Source organism: Natator depressus, chromosome 14, assembly GCF_965152275.1.
Source record: "Natator depressus isolate rNatDep1 chromosome 14, rNatDep2.hap1, whole genome shotgun sequence".
NCBI lineage: Eukaryota > Metazoa > Chordata > Testudines > Cheloniidae > Natator > Natator depressus.
Genome location: NC_134247.1, coordinates 25497125 through 25518083, shown reverse-complemented (window position 1 = coordinate 25518083; position 20959 = coordinate 25497125). Strand labels below are relative to the sequence as shown.

The following is a 20959-nucleotide window of genomic DNA, read 5'->3' as shown; positions in this document are numbered from 1 at the left end:
TGACAGCCATAGGAGGCCTCTGCATTATAACCCACATAACAGATATCCAAACATAGCGCTCAAATGCCAGCTAGAGCAGCGTGGAGGTAGCAGGGTCCTCCCCAGAGCCTAACCTGCTAACCAGGGGTGAGAGTGAAACCCAGTCATGCGGGGGGTGCTGGAGAGCAGCTACGTATAAGCATCAGGAGGCAAATGCAGCATCTGCAGGAACTACTGGTGGCTGTGCTCTAGCTCTGTGATGCATGTGGCACAGAGAGTGGTAGGTGAGGTACTCACGTGGCATGATGCCCTGGTCTGCCAGCTGCTCACGGGTTCTTCTCTGCTGAAGCCGTAACTGTAAAACTGTTAGAGAAAGAGTGTCAGAAAGAGATGCAAACTTTTTCCTGAAGCAAGTAACTTTCTGCGAACAGCCCCAGGAGAGAGCTTTCAGCAACAAGCCCAACGCCTTTCTGTCACTGAGAGAGGAATCCCCTGAGGGGAGGGGTGTTCCTGAAAATTAGCAAGGGAGTTCCTGCAAAGCAGGTGCTGAGGCATCACTGTGATCCTGTTTTATTCAATACCTGTGTCTGTAGGGCAGCGTTCCCGGACTGAAGGGCAGAAGGACCAGCAGGTGAGAGAGGACACAGACAGGGCCTCTTCACTGTTCTCCAGAGTCTCAAATTTCATTTAAAAAGAGCACTCACAGCTTGAAAGAAAACCTTCCAAATGGGCAACAATTTAAAATTCAGAGAACCTGAAACAGAGCTCTGAGCTGCCTCATTCAGTAAAATGGGGTTGGCTCATTATACTTTGTAATGTCACCATTGCTGACTATTTCACTACCCATCCCAGCATGTCCGAAAGGAATGGAAGGGTCTGTCCTAGTGCTTCCCATAGCGCAGGGCATGCTGGAGGCGTGTCAAGGACTGGCCAGGGGGCATCCATTAAGAAGGGGAGACTTTTAACCACACATGGAGGCCTTGCATGGGGTGTGATTGTTTTCATTTTCCTGAAGGTGGGTCAGCGTTCAATAGTTTGGGACGTGCTGCTTCAGGGCAACCAAAAAACCCAGAATGAAACCAAAGTGCACGGCAATTCCTGGAGTGGTGTGAGAGCTTTCAGCCACACTGAACCTCCCCCGGAAACATCGAACCTAAATAACATGGGTTCTTTGCGTCTGCTGCGCTGCAGGTGGGATATGTGAGAGCCCCATACTGGGGGCAGGGGCAGATGGAGAGGAGGATTATGAGGGGGCTAGGCTTTCTGCTTCGGGCGGAAGTTGTTGTGATGTGGGGGGTTCTGTTGGCATGGAGGGTGCAGACAGTCCTCTGGCCTGCCCTGGAAGTCATTATTTTAGCACCTGTGTCAGTGTCCTCATGATGGGCACCATATGGTGGCCACGAAGCAGCACAGGATTGCTATATGTTGGGCATGTAGAGACTGAGAGCTGTGGAGGTCTGGGTCCTTGACCCCATTTGAGTGAGCAGGGGTGTGAGTCAGCAGGGTGGAGGACTTTGGTCTCACCTGCTGCACACACGGGAGATGGAGCCTGTCCTTCAGTTCATGGTGTCTAACACAAGGTCAGTAGCATTAAAACATCTATTTTGTGTTACTGAAACCTGGCTGGAAGCTGCTGCTGAGCTAGTCTTGGCCCAGTTGATGCCAGCCGAGTGCTCAGCACAAGGTGGGCCAAAGGGGACAACCAGGCTGTAGCTGTGCTATTTGAGCCAACCTAAAATGCAGGTCTCCAACCCCAAGCCTAGATCTAACACAGTGTGTACATCTGGCAGGGATAGAGCTGGGGCTGGTCCTAGTGCATTGCCTGCCCTGCTGCCCGGCACAGGCCCTTCTGGGGCGGCTGGAATTTCATGTTACAGTGGCATTGGAGCTGTGTAAGCTGGTGGCACTTGGCTATTTCAGTGTTCACAGAGATGACCTTTTGCCTGAATCACCTCAAGATTTCATGGCACTGGAATGGCCCCAGGACTATCCCAGGGGATTGCAAGCTCAACTCACACAGTTGAGGTCATACTTGGGATCTGGGGTTTGGCCTTAGATTGAAGGTGGAAGCACCTCAGAAACCCTGAAGCTCCATGTGGCACTGTGCTGCTGCTAACCCCTCCCTTAGGTGTGAATACAACCCTCGCCACACTCACCCTCGTGGGGCTTTAGCTGCATGATTTCTTTTTCCATGATGTTTTGCCCTGGGTGCCGACATGTGGCTCTGTTTGCTGGGGGGCTCTAGATAACGTAGTTAGGAGAGGTTAGGTCCGTACATTTAAGAAGTGACTACTTAGATAAAATGTCAATCACTAGTAGCACTTCTTCTTGGAACGAAAGCTCTGGCGGATGGGAACCAGTCACTGAACAGCGCAGACCTTGGCTTCTCTGTGACAATGAAAGCAGATGTGCCAACTCCCTGTTGATAGTTACAATTTGCTGAGAGAGGCTCCTCCACACTCCTTGTAATAGAGCCTATGTGTTATAGTATATTGTGTCTGTGAGGCACTGCATGGTAGAGTGTGTATTCTCTTACTACTGCAGTCGCACTGCCTAGACTGGCTATAGTAATACATTTGACACCCTCTCTCTTTTGGTTATTTATCACGCAGTTTTTCAAAGAAATGTAATTAAAAGAAAAAGGAAACTGTGTACCCAGGATTGCTCTCCTTTCCATTTCATTGCATTGAGGCCAGAATACTGATTTTTGAACAGTTTTCTCCATTAGGAGAAATTCAGTAGATAGAGCAGTGCTTAATTTGTAATGAAAGAGGCCAGGGCTCAAAGTGCCGGGGCACGAGCAATTTTTTTACATTCATCACTGATGCAGCAAGCCCAGAAGTGCTGGGCTATGAACTGGCGAGCCTAGAGGTGCGGGGGCTCAGCCCTGGCAAGCCCTGGCACAAATTAAGCACCGAGTTAGAGATTTTAACAGGGATACGTGTATTTCCATGGACATAATATAATGGCATACTCATCTCCTGACTAGAGATGAGCCCATAGACAAGGCCTTGTGAAAATCACAATTTCATGAACTGCATGGAAATTGTGAAATTAGCCCAATACCACAAATTTTCCAATACTTTTACAAAATCAAAATGAAATGAAGAGACCAGGGTCATGTGATCTGGTTGCGTTCCTTCTGTCTGCCATTTTAGGTTGTGTCGGTGGGGAAGAAAAAGGCAGAGTAGCAAGCTCTGCTGCTGCCACTTGGACCATGAGCAGCTGTGGCCTCAGCGGGGAGGTGGAAGCAGGCATCCGTGTGTGCAGGTCTCATGCTCAGTGCAGCTTGTAGCATGTGGCAGCATCATGTTAGAGGATTAGTTTGGGGGGACTCAGAGGCTAGTTTTATGCGAAAGACTGTAGCAGTGACCTTTCCCCAACTGCATTCTGTGCATATTCTGTGAAATTTGATACTTTACCCATGATACTGCTGTGAATTTTCTAAAAAAAATTCCTCCATTTTCACAGGGCCCTAGCTAGAGCAGAACCCCCAGCCTTAGCACCCCAAGACTTTAGCAAACTCAGAGAACTGACAGATAAGGTCCCCTGGGCAGAACATCCAAGGAAAACAGGAGTTCCGGAGAGCTGGCAGTCGTTCAAGGAGACAATATTAAAGACACAACTGCAAACTATCCCGATGAGCAGGAAAGAAGAGGCCAATATGGCTCCTTCAGGAGGTCTTCAATGGCCAGAATGTCAAAAAGGAATCCTACAAAAAGTGGAAACATGGATGAATTGCTAAGAAGGAGTACAAAAGAATAGCACAAGTGTGTAGGGACAAAGCAGAAAGGCTAAGATACACAATGATTTACATCTAGCCAGGGATTTAAAGGCAATAAGAAGAGGTTCTTTAAATATAATAGGAGCAAGAGGAAGACAAAGGAAAATGTAGGTTATCTACTTAGCGGGAAGGAGAGCTAACAACTGATATCAAAAAGGCCGAGGTGTTTAATGCCCATTTTGCTTCAGTTTTCACTAAAACGGTTAATGGGCACCAGATACCAACAAACCTAATATTAACAACCGGGGGAAGGAACACAAGCAAAAACAGGGAAATAACAGGTTAAAGAATATTTAGATAAGTTGAAGGTATTCAAGTTGGCTGGGCCTGATGAAATTCACTCTAGGGTACTTAAGGAAGTATCTGAAGCAATCTCACTAGCAGTTTTCAGAGTATCAGCCATGTGGTCTGTATCCGTAAAAAGAAAATGAGTACTTGTGGCACCTTAGAGACTAACAAATGTATTAGAGCATAAGCTTTCCTGAGCTACAGCTACGCATCCGATGAAGTGAGCTGTAGCTCACGAAAGCTTATGCTCTAATAAATTTGTTAGTCTCTAAGGTGCCACAAGTACTCCTTTTCTTTTCACTAGCAGTTATCTTTGAGAACTCATGGAGGATGGGTGAAGTCCCAGAGGACTGGAGAAGGGCAAACATAGGAGCTATCTTTAAAAAGGGGAAGAAAGAGGACCTGGAGAATTATAGACCAGTCAGCCTAACTTCAATACCTGGAAAGATCCTGGAACAAATGCTTCAACGATCAATCTGTAAGCACCTAGAGGATAATAGGGTGATAAGTAAAAGCCAGCATATTTTTTTCAAGAACAAATCATGCCAAAAGTAGGATTCTAGGTCACCACAGAACTGTTTCATGTTCGTGGGCCTGGAGGGACAAAAGGAGAGGCCCCGAGATAGGACAAACTCTTCTGCTGGGCTAAGAGTATAGCTGGAAAGATTAACAATATTGTTGGGTGGGTTAAGGGAACTACTGTTGTGGCTCCTTGTGGCATGTAGCAGTTTAGATGGTTTAGTGTCCTTTTTCCTTTGCAGAGAAGCAAAGTTTGTGTTGTAAATGGCTTGTCTAACTAGACAAGGAGCCACAACAGTAGTTCCCTTAACCCACCCAACAATATTGTTAATCTTTCCAGCTAAACTTTTAGCCCGGCAGAAGAGTCTGTCCTATCTTGGGGCCTCTTCTTTTGTCCCTCCAGGCCCACAAACATGATATAGTTCTGTGGTGACCTAGAATCCTACTTTCGACGTCTAAAATCTCACACAAACTTCCACTAAAATCATGCCAGACCAACCTAATTTCCTTGTTTGACAGGTTAATGGCCTAGTGGATGGGGTGGGGAGAGAGGAGAAGCAGTAGATGTGATATCTTGATTTTAGTAAGGCTTTTGGAACAGTCCCACATGACATTCTCATAAGAAAACTAGGGAAATGCGGTCTAGATGAAATTACTATAAGGTGGTGCACAACTAATTGAAAAACTGTACACAAAAAGTAGTTATTAATGGTTTGCTGTCAAACTGGGAGGGCATATCTAGTAGGGTCCCGCAGGGGTCAGTTCGGGGTCTGGTACTATTCAGTATAAAAACATAACATAAGAACATATGAATGGCTATACTGAGTCAGACCAATGGTCCACCTAGACCAGTATCCTGTCTTCCGACAGTGGCCAGGATCAGGTGCTTCAGAGGGAATGAAGAGAACAAAGCAATTATTGAATAATCCATTCTCTGTCATCCAGGCCAAGCATCTGGCAGTGGGAGGCAAAGGGAACACAGAGCATGGGGCTGCATCCCTGATCATCTTGGCTAATAGCCATTGATGGACCTGTCCTCCATGAACTTCTCTAATTTTTTTTGAACCCAGTTATATTTTTGGCCTTCACAACATCCCCTGGCAACAAGTTCTACAGGTTGACTGTGCATTTTGTGAAGAAGTACTGCCTTTTCTTTGTTTTAAACCTGCTGCCTGTTAATTTCATTGGATGATCCTGGTTCTCATGTTATGTAAAGGGGTAAATAACATTTATTCACTTTCTCCACGCTATTCATGATTTTATAGACTGCAATTATATCCCCCCTTAGTCGTCTCTTTTCTAAGCTGAATGGTCCCAGTCTTTTTAATCTCTTCTCAAATGGAAGCTTTTCCATACCCCTAATGATTTTTTTTTGCCCTTCTCTGCACCCTTTCTAATTCTAATATACCTTTTTGAGATGGGTGACCAGAACTGCACCCAGTATTCAAGATGTGGGCGCACCATGGATTTATACAGTGGGTTTATGATATTTACTGTCTTATTATCTACCTCTTTCCTAATGGTTCCTAACGTTCTGTTCACTTTTTTGACTGCTGCTGCATATTGGTCAGATATTTTCAGAAAACTGTCCACAATGACTCCAAGATCTCTTTCTTGATTGGTAAAAGCTAATTTAGACCCCTTCCTTTTGTATGTATAGTTAGGATTACATTTTCCAATGTGCGTTACTCTGCCTTTTCAACATTGAATTTCATCTGCCATTTTGTTGCCCAGTCGCCCAGTTCTGTGAGATCCCTTTGTAGCTCTTCAAAATCTGCTTTGGACTTAAGTATCTTGAGTACTTTAGTATTTTCTACAAACGTTGCCACCTCACTGTTTACCCCTTTTTCCAGATGAAGTATGAATATGATGAACGGCACAGGTCCCCCAGTACAGATCCTTAGTGGACCCCACTACTTCTCTCCATTCTGAAAACTGGCCATTTATTCCTACCCTTTGTTTCTTATCTTTCAACCAGTTACTACTGATCCATGAGACAACCTTCCTCTTATCCCATGACTTCTTACTTTGCTTAAGAACCTTTGGTGAAGGACCTTGTAAAAGGCTTTCTGAAAGTCCAAGTACACTGCATCCACTGAATCACCCTTGTCCACACGCTTGCTGACCTCCTCAAAGAATTATAATAGATTGGTGAGGCATGATTTCCCTTTACAAAAGCCATGTTGACTCTTCCCAACAAATCGTGTTCATCTATGTGTTTGATAATTCTGTTCTTTACTATCGTTTCAACCAATTTTGCCTGTTACTGAAGTTAGGCTTACAGGCCTGTAATTGCCAGGATCGCCTCCAGAGCCCTTTTAAAAAAATGGCATTACATTAGCTATCCCCACTCATCAGGTAGAAAGGCTGATTTAAGTGACAGGTTACACACCACAGTTAGTAGTTGTGTAATTTCATATCTGAGTTCCTTCAGAACTCTTGGGTGAATCCCATCTAGTCCTGGTTTAATGTATTGATTTGTTCCAAAACGTCCTCTATCAATACTTCAATCTGGGACAGTTCCTCAGATTTGTCACCTAAAAACAATGGCTCAGTTGTGGGAATCCCCCTCATGAGCTCTGCAGTGAAAACCAATGCCTCAGCATCTGTGCATCCAGGCATGCAGCCTATATTTCAGCTTCAGAAGGGAGGCTAGATTACCGTGTTCTCCAAGCAAATCAGCCATCCCAGGATCCTTTGAGTATGTCCTGTAGTTGCCCAGTGGGCTCATGCACATCTGATTTCATGTGGAAGCAGAAATTTGTAGTTGAAAGTCAAGAGCACTTTAGTTCTGACATGTTAGTGAAAATTGACTGTGTCTCTTTAAGACCAGTCTTTGACTTGGTAGTGGCTAAGAATTTGAAAACTAATAAACAGCGTGGTGTCCATGTCTATGCAAATTGAGCTGCTAGGAAAGGACACACTTAATCAGCAAGTAGATTCGTTTAAACAAAAAAGCTCTGAGCTCAACCCTCCAGAAATGGGAGGTGGCATAAGAATTGTTCTTGAAGGTGAGAAAGACAAATTAACCCTAAGAAGGCAAAATTCCCTTACATTATTACCTCACCAAACCCTGAAATACAACCCCCCCAAAGACAATGTGTATAACCTTTGGGAAAAGCCATTGGTGGTAAGCCCACATTTTGAATACTGTGTGCAGATGTGGTTGCCCCCTCTCAAAAAAGATATACTGGAATTAGAAAAGGTTCAGAAAAGGGCAACAAAAATGATTAGGGGTATGGAACAGCCTCTGTAGGAGGAAAGATTAATAAGACTGGGACTTTTCAGCTTGGAAAAGAGATGACTAAGAGGGGATATGATAGAAGTCTATACAATCATGACTGGTGAGGAGAAAGTAAATAAGGAAGTGTTCTTTACTCCTCATAACACAATAACTAGGGGTCACCAAATGAAACTAACAGGCAGGAAGTTTAAAACAAACAAAAGGAAGTATTTCTTCACAGAAATCACAGTCAACCTGTGGAACATTTTGCCAGAGGATGTTGTGAAGGCCAAGATTATACCAGGCTTCGAAAAATAACTAGATAAAGTCATGGAGGATATGTCCATCAATGGCTATTAGCCAGGATGCACAGGGATGGTGTCCCTAGCCTCTGTTTGCCAGAAGCTTGGAATGGGAGACGGGATGGATCACTCAATGATTTCCTGCTCTGTTCATTCCCTCTGGGGCACCTGGCATTGGCCACTGTCGGAAGACAGGATACTGGGCTAGATGGACCTTTGGTCTGACCCCGTATGGCCATTCTTATGTTCTTATGAATGGTACATGAGAACACACTCTGTGTTAAAAACCCTTATGATTATGCTGTTTCATTGAATAAGAACACCCTACTTGTTAAAAAGCCTTATGGTAATGATAATTTATAGCTGATACCTGTAAACAATCTTAGAACTTCTCACAGAAGAAAAGCCATTACAAACTTGAACTGCTGTATGAAAAGGGAAACTGAGGCACACCATCTCATTGCTTTCATGGCTAAATGCCGAGACACCTACACTATGGAGAACATTAATATCTACATTGAGTTGATGTTAAATGGGTTACAAAAACTTGCCAGAGCTTATATGGATAACTTTCATGAACTCCTGCCAAGGTCACATGAAACATGTAGAGACTGTTACAACAGCTGAAGAATCCTTTAATGGAATAGCCAAATATTGCAATACGTTTGTAAAGGGGTGCAGTAACATTGTTCCTCCCATGATGAACCTTACAAAGAAAGAGCCTGTTTTAGTCAGACATGATTATGATAAACCATTTCTGTTTCACACTGATACTTCTAATACTGGATTGGAAGCTGTAATGATGCATAGTCGAGAATGGAAATTTTCTAGGATGTATTCAGCAGTGTCTTGGACACCCCTTTCTGCATCAATTTTGTGTTGGGGGTGTGATGCTGTGTATAAGAAAGGTGACCATTGATAACACTGTTATTACCATAGTACACAATTTCCATAAATCTTGTACGAAGTATGTCATGTAAGGTATCAATAGAAAAGTTATGAAGTGCTAGGTATGATTATCCTGTTTCTATGCTTGTATCATCTTTGTATCTGAAGTTATGAATATTGGCTATGTATCTATATCTCAAACATATGTTGTATCCCTCAGTGACACCCCCCAGATAGATTTACATCCGGGCTAGCCAGCTATGTGTTGATGGCCAATTAAGGACACTCCAATCTCACAGTGGATCATTGAAGAATCTCATCCTGTCAAAGGTAGGCTTTTGCTGGGGATGCCGCAGACAGTGAGGAGCCAGTGTCCACCACCTGTGATTCAGCAAACCATGTAGGACACGTGATGTGGACATGTTACCTTGGACTCCATCTTTGTCAGTAACTTTCCATACACAGGGGCTATGGGCTTTGTTTGGGACAGTAACTTTGCATGCACATGGCAGAGGATATAAAAGACACCTGAGTCAAGTGACCATACGTCCCATTTTGGCTCGGACATTCCCTTTTTTAAGCCCTGTCCTGGCTGTCCCAACTTTTTTGGCAAAAGTGGGCATTTGTCCCATTTGATTTTGCTGCACAGTGTCCCATTTTCCCTTTGGAAAATATGGTCACCCTACACCTGAGACATCTCCATTTTGCCTCATTCCTGCTCCAATTCTCTGGACTGTGGATTTATAACTAAAAGGAGCATTTTGAACTATGGACTGAGGTCCTGTGTTCCCTCTAAGCTGCGTGGTCAGGCTGCAGTGCAGGAGGGATTCAAGTGCCATGCACTTGACTAGCAGAGCCGCGCACATCCGGCAGCATGTGTTCAGGTGCCCCTCTCCCCGCTGCTTTGCAGCTACATTGCTCCTGCAGCTGCTCCCAGGACCCTCCTGCTGGCTGTGCAGAGCTGGCGGGAGATGGTGCTGATGTCAGGGTGTCCCCCTCCCCCCGCCCCTGTCCCCACCTTCATAGAGCAGGGGTGGGGGGAAAGGGATCAGGACTCGGAGCCACTGTAGTCTGAGGTCTGAAGGAGCCTTCCAGGCGGTGAGTGAGTGCCTTAAAGAGACAGCGCATGGTCTCTCAGAGACTTCCCCAGCAGCCAGCACACACATTCTCTGTCTCTGTCTCTCTTTCTCTCTCTCTCACACACACACTCTGTCTCTCCCCCTCCCCCATGCCCATGTACCCCATCTCTGCAGAGCGGGGGAGGGGGGACATGGCTCAGGAGCAGGAGAGCTTTCAGTGAGTGCCTTAAAGAGACAGTGCACAGTGTCTCTCAGAAACTTCCCCAGAAGCCAGCACACACACTGTCTCTGTGTCACACACACACACACACACACACACACACACAGAGTCTCTGTGTCTCTCTCACACGCATACAGTCATTCACACTCACCTCCCAATACATCATTGTATTATTGTTGTTACTTCTCGGTACTTCCTGTAATTTTATTCTTTCAAAGTGTATTATTTTAGTTTTTGGACTGATCTATGCATTTCATAATTTTTATTTCTCTCTTACACTTAAATTTAATTCTTTGAATAGTGAGTTCTAAAATGCCTAACCTCTCCTGGCTGGAGTAATTATCCCTATGGTAACTTTTAAAAAATATATATTATATCTAGGTTTTTTGTTTCTACTGGAGGCATACATCCGCACATTACTTCGGTGCACATAACAAAATTTATTCTGCACATGGATGGAAAAAATTAGAAGGAACATTGCTGAGGACCATCCAAGCTTTTGGAAGTTACCAGAGAGACTTATGCAAACAAGCAGTCTATTCCATCACTGCTATGATCCTGATCTAAGAACACTGAAAATCACTTGTATGTATATGATTCTTTAACCATTCAATAACTCTTTTCTTTTCTTTTCTTAATAAATCTGTAGTTAGTTTACTAAGGATTGGCTGACAGCATGGTATTTGGGTAAGATCTGAGATACATATTGACCTGGGGGTAAGTGTCTGATTCTTTGGGATTAGTGGAACCTCACATATGGGTGAATTGGGTTTTCCATAACCTCTCATTATATTAAATCTGTTTGACTGTATGGGAACCAAGGGCTGGTATGAATAAAGGGGGAATGTGTTTGGCTTCTGGTTAATCAGTGTGGTCCTGCAGAAGCCCTTTTGATACTGGTTAGGTGAATCTAATTATAGAATAAACCACCAGTTTTGGGGGATTGTCTGCCCTGATTCTTGCAATCTGCCCTAAGTGTGACATTCTCAATGTGGTCTATCCTCAGCACCTGGTCACACCCCCATCTCCCACAGGATACTAAATTTAATTACATTATGGTCACTATTACTGATTTATTCACTTCTTGGACCAGATGCTGTGCTCCACTTAGGAGTAAATCAAGAATTGCCTCTTCTCTTGTGATTTGCAGGACTAGCTGCTCCGAGGAGCAGTCATTAATGGTGACTAGCAACTTTATTTCTGCATCTCATCCTAAGGTGACAAATACCAAGTCACTATGGGGATAGTTGAAATTCCCAATTATTACTGAGCTTTCTATTTTTGTAACCTCTTTAATATCCCCGAGCATTTCACAGTCACTGTCACCAACCTAGTCAGGTGATCGATAATATATTCCTGCTGCTATCCTCTTACTATTCAAGCATGGAATTTCTATCCATAGAGATTCTATGGTACCATTTGAGTCATTTAAGATTTTTCTATATTTGACTGTATGCTTTTTTCCAGACTCCTTCACCAGCATGACCTAGTCTGTCATTCTTATATATTGCATACCGCGGTATTACCATGTCCTGTTGATTATCATTGTTTTATCATGTTTCTGTGATGCCTATTATACCAATATCATAATTTAATACCAGGCACTCACGTTCATACTTCTTAGCATTTAGCCTTCTAGTACTTGTAAACAAGCACTTATAAAATTTATCAGCATTTCATTGTCTGCATTTATGTGATGTAATTAAATGGGACTCCTTTTCATTTGACTGTTTCTCTTCAGTACTGTTTCTCTACCAGTACTTTATCAATATTTTCATTAATGAGTTGGATAAGGCATGGAAAGTTTACTTATAAAATTTGCAGATGACATCAAATGGGGGGCAGGGTTTGCAAGCACTTTAGAAGACAGGATTAAAATTCATAATGATCTTGACAAATTGGAGAATTGGTCCAAATTGAACAAGATGAAATTCAATAAAGAGAAGTGCAAAGTACTTCACTTAGGAAGGACAAATCAAATGCACAACTACAAAACAGGGAATAATTGGCAAGGCGGTAGTACTGCTGAAAAGGGCCTGTGGGTTATTGTGGATCACAAATTGAACATGACCCAACAATGTGATACAGTTGCCAAAAAGGCTAAAATCATTCTGGGGTGTATTAACAGGCATGTTGTGTGTAAGACATGAGAGGCAATTGTCCTGCTCTACTTGGCACTGGTGAGGCCTCCATTGAAGTATGTGTCCAGTTCTGGGTGCCACACTTTAGGAAAGATGTGGACAAATTAGAGAGAGCCCAGAGGAGAGCAACAAACATGATAAAAGGTTCACAAAGCCTCGTCCATGAAAGGTTAAAAAAACTGGGATTGCTTAATTTTGAGAAAAGATGACTGAGGGGGGACCAGATATCAGTCTTTAAATATGTTAAGGGCTGTTACAAAGAGGAAGGTGGGCAACTGTTCTCCATGTCCACTGAAGTCAGGAGAAGAAGTGATGGATTTAGTCTGCAGCAAGGGAGATTTAGGTTAGAGATTAGGAAAAACTTTCTAACTATAAGGCTAGTTAAGCACTGGAATACGCTTCCAGGGGAAGTTGTAGAATCCCCTTGTGATGAAGTGAGAATTTTCTGTAATATGTTTCTGAAGTGTGTGTGTGCTTCGGTTTCCCCTACACTGTGCATTGTTACTCAGTGTGGAGAAAAAGGACAGGCTCAGAGACATAGGTTGGAATGTCACCTGGCTGTCTGACCCTTAATGGGTCATTAGAAATGACTGGCCAACGCCAACCCCATATTCATGGAGAATCCAAGAAGACAATGACAAAACCAGTCTAGGGATATTGACACCTAGCAACCAGCAACCCAGAGGGAGGTGGATTTCCCCACCTCTCAGCAGAGAGGTGGGGCAACCCCTCCCCCACAGCTCAAGAACAAAGGACTGGAGAGGTATGAGGTGGGGAGGATTCGAGTTGGCGGCTGGCAGGAGTCGGGGCTCTCACTTTCTAATTTTCCCAGGGGTGCTCGATCCCTGCTTTGCCACAGGCCCTCACCCCATTCCATCCCTTTCCCAAAGGCTCCACCCCCACCCCGCCTCTTCCCACCCTGCCTTTTTCTGCCCCTGCTCCTCCCCATCTCCCCCCAGCACCTCCTGCATGCCACTGAACAGCTGATTACCAGTGGGTGGGAGGCGCTGGAAGGGAGGGGAGGAGCTGATCAGCAGGGCCACCAGTGGGTGCTGAGGATCCACTATTTTTTTCCCATGGGTGCTCCAGCCCCGTGCCTATGCTCTCACCTGGGAACTGACCAAGGAGGTCAGATTGAGAGAGTGACAGAGCCTGAACATGGGGTTCAATACAGCTGGGCTGGGCTGGGCTCTGGGCTAACCATAATGGACGTGGGCTTCACTTTAACCTTCATTTCTCTATGCTAACCTAAGGACTTTCAGTGCTGTGTTCCAGCTGACTAATAGACCCGACTGTTTTGAGTGCCCCTGCAAATGCTTGGTGAGGTGCATTAATCCCTGAAGCATGTACAAGTCTGTACCAGGGATCTATCTCAGTTGGATTCACTGACCAGAGCTGACGGTGTGAAGCATGAGAACTGGAGCTGCTGCGGTTTGCTCTAGGAGGTGGTGAGGCCATGGCCTACCCTGATGGAAGAGTGAGACCCATTGAGAGTCTGGCACACTCAAGAGGTTCCTCCAAAAGACTGAACCAAAGCTGGGGGCACAGTACCAATCCTGTGGAGGTGACACCCCATCAGTGGAGGTTTTTAAGAACAGATTGGACAAACACCTGTCAGGGATGGTCTAGATTTATTTGGTCCTGCCCCGGCACAAGGGACTGGACTTTATGACTTCTCAAGGTCCCATCCAGCCCTATATTTCTATGATTCATTGACCGGGGGGGGGGGGCGGTGTCCAGATCAGCTCTCCTCTTCATTAACCTTCAGCTTCTGCCAACAATTTGTAGTATCCAGAATGAAACGTCCCTGAAGTCTGAAATGGAGCCGAATAATAACGGCACTTCCAAAGGAGCCTCCTTAGCATGATGCTACTTGAAATGTCATTGCTTTGTACTTTTCCATGTTCTGAATACAAACAGTGTCTTACATTCAAAAGTAAATATTTAGTGAAAACCCCACATGGGAGGATGGTTTCCTGCCAAATTCCAGCACTTCTTAGCAAAGCAAAGTTAGATTTTTTTCTGTGAGTAATAATGCAGCCTCAACACATGGGCCAGTCTACGTGCACACTGTTTTCCTACACACTCAAATGTGAAATTAATTACTACGCAAAAAGTAGCAAAGTATTCCCCACACAATTTTGCACCGTTTCTTACCCAGAAAACACCATTGTTCCAGGCAATGTCACAGAGACAGTCTATCTAGGTACTTATTTGGCCCCATCACCATAGCATGTGAGCTCTTGTAATCATACATAGGTTTTAACCTCCCATCCCCTTGGGAAGTGGAGAAGTACGACCCCTGTTTGACAGATGAGGAACTAGGTAGAGTAAGTCACTTGCCCAAGAACACAGAGCAACTCTGCAGCTGACCCAGATCTCTGAAGTTCCAGTCTAGTGCCCTCCCCACTAGACCATCCTTGCTAACTAGCACTATGTTTAATCCACTTTTGCACACACACAATATCAGCCAGGAGCACGAATGTGACAGCAGCAGTCACCCAACTGCCTGCTCCTCCATGATAAATATGGTCAACTCAATTTTTCCATGGCAGTTTCTTGGAGACTGTGAGCAGAACTGTCTGCCCAAAGGTATCCAGAGATGAGCCCTGGCCTGGCCAGTGAACAGGGGCAGCACACAGGGGCAGCAAATGGGAGTTTTGCAAAGGACTTCTCCAAGTGAAGCAGGAACAACTACATGACCCCTGGGGTGACTTTGTTGTCTGTTAGTTTGTTGTTGGGTGCTAATTGCTGGCCATGTGCTGCTTGACTCAAGTTTATAGTGTGGTCTGTCTGAGGAGCCGTGTGCTAAGCCTAGCAGCCTTCTAGGCAAGACTAATGAGGCTCTAGGCAGCCATCCTTTGATCCCTAATCCCTTGAGGATCCCTTGATGAGGGCGCCGGGCTACTCAGGGAGAACAGGGTGTGACACTGCACACCATATTCGTCACAGTGATATTATTATGATACGATTATGGCAGAATTATGATGCATTTTGTACAAGACGAGTCATGTGAGGTGTTTTGGAAAAGTTATGATTTTCTCAGTATGATTATCTTATATGTATGCAGGTATCGTTTTTGTATCTGAAGTTATAAATACTGACTATGTATCTGTATTGCAAAAATAATTACACCTGGCCAACACCCACTAGGCAAAATGTTTCCAGTCTAAATAGCTGGCTGTGAAGGGCCTATTCAAGATAATGGACCATTAGGAAAAACAACAGGCCTTAGGAGAAGCTTATGCCCAACTGGTGAGCCTTCCTGAGAATGCTCCAGACAGTTTGTAAGTAATGGCTTCTATGACTCACTCAGCTTAACTCCTGTACCTGGAAAGTTAATGGAGCACATAATTAAGCAATCAATTTGCTTACAAGCAAACACCTAGAAGATAATAAGGTGATAAGTAACAGCCAGCCTGGATTTGTCAAGAACAAATCATGTCAAACCAACCTGAGAGCTTTCTCTGACAGGGTAACAAGCCTTGTGGATAGGGCAGAAGTGGTACATGTGGTATATCTCGACTTTAGTAAAGCTTTTGATACTGTCTTTCATGACCTTCTCATAAACAAACTAGGGAAATACAACCTAGATGAAGCTACTATAAAGTGGGTGCATAACTGGTTGGAAAACTATTCCCAGAGGGTAGTTATCAGTGATTTACGTCATGTTGGAAGGGTATAACGAGTGGGGTCCCATAGGGATCAGTTCTGGATCCGGTTCTGTTCAATATCTTCATTAATGATTTAGATAATTACACAGAGAGTACACTTATAAAGTTTGCAGATGATACCAAGCTGGGAGGGGTTGCAAGTGCTTCGGGGGATAGGATTAAAAATCAAAATGATCTGGACAAACTGGAGAAATGGTCTGAAGTAAACAGGATGAAATTCAATAAGGACAAATGCAAAGTACTCCATTTAGGAGGAAGAATCAGTTGCACACATACAAAATGGGAAATGACTGCCTAGGAAGGAATACTGCAGAAATGGATCTGGGGGTCATAGTGGACCACAAGCTAAATATGAGTCAACAGTGTAACACTGTTGCAAAAAAAGTGAACATCATTCTGGATGTATTAGCAGGAGTGTTGTAAGCAAGACATGAGAAATAATTCTTCCACTCTACTCCGCACTGATTAGGCCTCAAGTGGAGTATTGTGTCCAGTTCTGGGCACCACATTTCAGGAAAGATGTGGACAAATTGGAGAAAGTCCAGAGAAGAGCAACAAAAATGATTAAAGGTCTAGAAAACATGACCTATGAAGGAAGATTGAAAAAATTGGGTTTGTTTAGTCTGGAAAAGAGAAGACTGAGACAGGACATGAGAAGAGTTTTCAAGTACATAAAAGGTTGTTACAAGGAGGAGGGAGAAAAATTGTTGTTCTTAACCTCTGAGGATAGGACAAGAAGCAATGGGCTTAAATTGCAGCAAGGGAGGTTGCGGTTGGACATTAGTAAAAACTTCCTAACTGTGAGGGTGGTTAAGCACTGGAATAAATTGCCTAGGGAGGTTGTGAAATCTGCATCATTGGAGATTTTTAAGAGCAGATTAGACAAACACCTGTCAGGAATGGTCTAGATAATACTTAGTCCTGCCGGTAGTGCAGGGGACTGGACCAGATGACCTCCTGAGGTATGCAAGGGCATGTGACCAGGCCACATGACTCTGGACTCCATCTTGGGATGTCAGTATTTTTCCATGAACCAAGTTTAAAACAAAGGGTTCCCACCATATGCTAATGCTATATAAGGTAGGGAGTGACATCATCTGTTGTTCTTCACTCCCCACACAAGAGGCCTGCTGGAAACACCTGAGGTGCAAAGACTGAACTGAGGGAAGTGCTGGACCCAGACTAAAGTGATTTCTAGCTTGTGTATGAAAACCTGGGGATCCCAAGCTGCAAAGAAAGTGAAGCTTGTACCTTGAGAATCTGCAGCCTGCTTGCATCATCAGTCAGGGCTAGAGATTGTTAATTCAAATCCTATCCTTCTAATACATTAAGGTTAGTTTGCATTTTTGTTTACTTGCTATGTAATCTGCGTTGATCTGTTTGCTATCACTTACAATCACTTAAAATCGATCTTTTTGTAGTTAATAAAGTTTGGAGTAAAGTGCTGGGGAATCTCAGCTCAAGGGGCAGGGGCTGTTGCATTTTCTCTCCACATTGAGGGGGAGGTGAACTGGATAATAAATTCATAGTGGTTAGGGTTTTGACAGCTCTGGGGTCCTAGGCTGGGAAGCTGGTGGTTATTTTGGCTGTAGCCTCTCTATTGTTGGTTCATTCAACAGCTGGTCAGAGTGCCTGCATGTAACTTAGCTGGGTGTGTCCCTACCTGTGTGAATGCTGGTGGAAGAGTAGGACTAGGAGCAGGTCTGCAATTTGTCACAGCAGTACAGTGTGAGAGGGAGCCCAGGCTGGTGAGTTAGAGGGCTCAGTGGTACCCCAGTTCCAGGTGGCACTCCAGGGGGAACCCGTCACACAGGGGATTTAAAAAGCCAGAGGAGCTAGCGAACAGGGGAGTTTTGCAACAGAATTTAGAGAGGGAGAGTGAAAACCAGATACACCCAACATTCTATACACTTAGGCCAATAATGTCCTCCCCCCCCACCCCAAATAAAACCTGTAAGAATAAAATTAATGCAGGCAGAAGTGCAACTGTGCAGTCGGGCTATCCAGTTTACTGCACTGAATGCAGCATGTACAACTACCTGCCTTGTTGGCAGGTAGTGTATGTGTGCATTGGGTGCAAGCAGCTCATGGCCCTCATAGACTGAGTACAGACTCTGGAGACCAGAGTGGCTGAACTGGAGGAGCTAAGGAAAACTGAGAGGTACAAAGATGAAACTTTCCAGGACACAGTAGAGTGGTCCCACCCCCAGTGTGACAGCCTCTGTGCTGTTGAGGAGATCATCAAATTAGATTATCTGTTCTTTACTACACATAGATTAACTTGATTTGTTGGGAAGAGTCAACATGGCTTTTGTAAAGGGAAATCATGCCTCACCAATGTACTAGAATTCTTTGAGGGTGTCAGCAAACATGTGGGCAAAGGTGATCCAGTGGATATAGTGTACTTGGACTTTCAGAAAGCCTTTGACAAGATCCCTCAGAAAAGGCTCTAAAGCAAAGTAAGCTATCATGCGATATGAGGGAAGGTCCTCTCATGGATCAGTAACTGGTTGAAAGACAGGAAACAAAGGATAGCAATAAATGGCCAGTTTTTAGAATGAAGAGAAGTAAATAGTGGGGTACCCCAAGGATCTGTACTGGGACCAGTGCTCTTCAACATATTCATAAATGATCAGGAAAAAGGGGTAAACAGTGAGGTGACAAAGTTTAAAGATGATACTAAATTACTCAGGTAGTTAAGTCCAAAGCAGATTGCGAAGAGTTACAAGGAGATCTCACATAACTGGGCAACAAAATGGCAGGTAAAATTCAATGTTGATAAAGGCAAAGTAATGCACATTGGAAAACATAACCCCAACTATACATACAAAAGGAAGGGGTCTAAATTAGCTGTTACCAATCAAGAAAGAGATCTAGGAGTCATTGTGGACAGTTCTCTGAAAACATCTGCTTAATGTGCAGTGGTGGTCAAAAAAGGTAACCGAATGTTAGGGACCATTAGGAAAGGGATAGATAATAAGACAGTAAATATCATTTTGCCACTATATAAATCCATAGTATGCCCACATCTTGAATATTGGATACAATTCTGGTAACCCCATCTCAAAAAAGATACATTAGAATTGTAAAAAGTACAGAGAAGGGCAACAAAAATTATTAGGGATACGGAAAATCTTCCATACAAGGAGAGATTAAAAAGACTGGGACTGGTCAACCTGGAAAAGAGGTGACTAAGGGGGGATACGATAGACATCTATGAAATTATGAATGGTGTGGAGAAATGAATAAATGTTATTTACCCCTTCACATAACACAAGAAGCAGGGGTCACCCAATGAAATGTATAGGCAGCAGGTTTAAAACAAACAAAAGGCAGTACTTCTTCGCACAACACACAGCCAACCTGTGGAACTCATTTCTGGGGATATTGTGAAGGCCAAAAGTATAACTGCGTTCAAAAAAGGTTTCAGAGTAGCAGCTGTGTTAGTCTGTATTCGCAAAAAGAAAAGGTGTACTAGTAGTCCTTTTCTTTTTGTGTTCAAAAAAGAATTAGATAAGTTCATGGAGGATAGGTCCATCCATGTCTCTTAGCCAAGATGGTCAGGGATTCAACCCCATGCTCTGGATGTTCCTTTAGCCTCTGACTGACAGATGCTGATACTGGATGACAGGGATGGATCAATCAATTATTGCCCTGTTCTGTTCACTCTCTCTGAAGCACCTGGTGGCCACTGTCTGAAGACAGAATACTGGGCTAGATGGACCATTGTTGTGACCCAATATGGCTGTTCTTATTTTCTTATGGCCATGGGTAATTGTTGCCTTTTTTGGAAACCTCTTTCTGTTTCTTACATGTGTATTGAATACTGCCAATGCTGCTGCTACAGGGCTCCCAACTGCGGGTGCACTTGTGTTAGTTGTGGCAGAGAATGCCCCTTTGATACTTTGGTGAGGAAGAAGTACAAGGGTAATCACTTGCTCTTTATCCACTGGCAGGGAGTACAGTGCTGTAGCTACCTATTGTCTGCTTGGATGGTCCATAGCTGCACTAAGCAATAAGTGTGGTGACAAAAACTCAGGTTACCTGTTGAGTCTACAATATCCTGTATATATCGCCGGACTGCCACCCATGTTCCTGAACTCACATCCCATTGCAGGTACTTAGCCCAGGATGAGGTACCCGGACTACACCCAGTACAGTGCCTACTCAGAGAAATAGTAGGCAAGGTCCCCTGGAAAGACCAATTAGGAAGAAAAGGAATAGAAGGGGGCTAGTAGTTCTTAAAAGATGTTATTCTAGAGGCTCAACATCAAGTTATTCTGACGCAGAGGAAAGATAAGAAGAGCCACAGGAGGCCAATGTGGCTGCACAAGTAGCTTTTTAGCTATCTACAAACCGCAAGGGATACATACAAGAAATAGAAGGAGGGGCATGTCATCGAGGAACTATACGTAGGAACTGCATGAGCGTGTAGGGACAAAATCAGGAAACCCAAGGCAAAGAATGAGTTACAGCTGGCAAGGAATTTTAGAAGAAATAAGAAGGGGTTCTTCAAATATGTCAGGCAAAAAATGAAGATTAAGGACAGTGTGGGTCTGCTGCTCAATGGAGAAGGTGAGCTGGTACTGGAAGATAATAGGAAGGCAGAGCTGCTTAATGCCTACTTTGCTTCAGTCTTCTCACAAAAGATAATGTGATCGGATGACCAGCAAAGTTACCACAGACAATAAAGGGGAAGGGATGCAGATTGGGACAAATAAAAAGCACGCCAGAGATCTTCTAACCAATTTGAATGAATTCAAATCAACAGGGCCGGATGCTATTCACCCAAGGGTAATGAAGGAATTAGCTGAAGAAATCTCGGAAACAATGGCAATAATATTTGGAAACTCATGGATGAC

General features: G+C 44.0%; 1 protein-coding gene across 7 annotated transcripts in view; it reads right to left on the bottom strand.

The window, feature by feature from the left end:
• Nucleotides 1-20959, bottom strand: part of MYOCD (myocardin) — a 92336-nt gene that overhangs the window by 57844 nt on the left and 13533 nt on the right. For all 7 annotated transcript variants that reach the window (XM_074971165.1, XM_074971160.1, XM_074971163.1 and 4 more), the window contains exon 2: nt 277-342. In XM_074971165.1, the coding sequence (XP_074827266.1) occupies nt 277-342 (66 nt within the window). The remainder of the gene's footprint in view (nt 1-276; nt 343-20959) is intronic.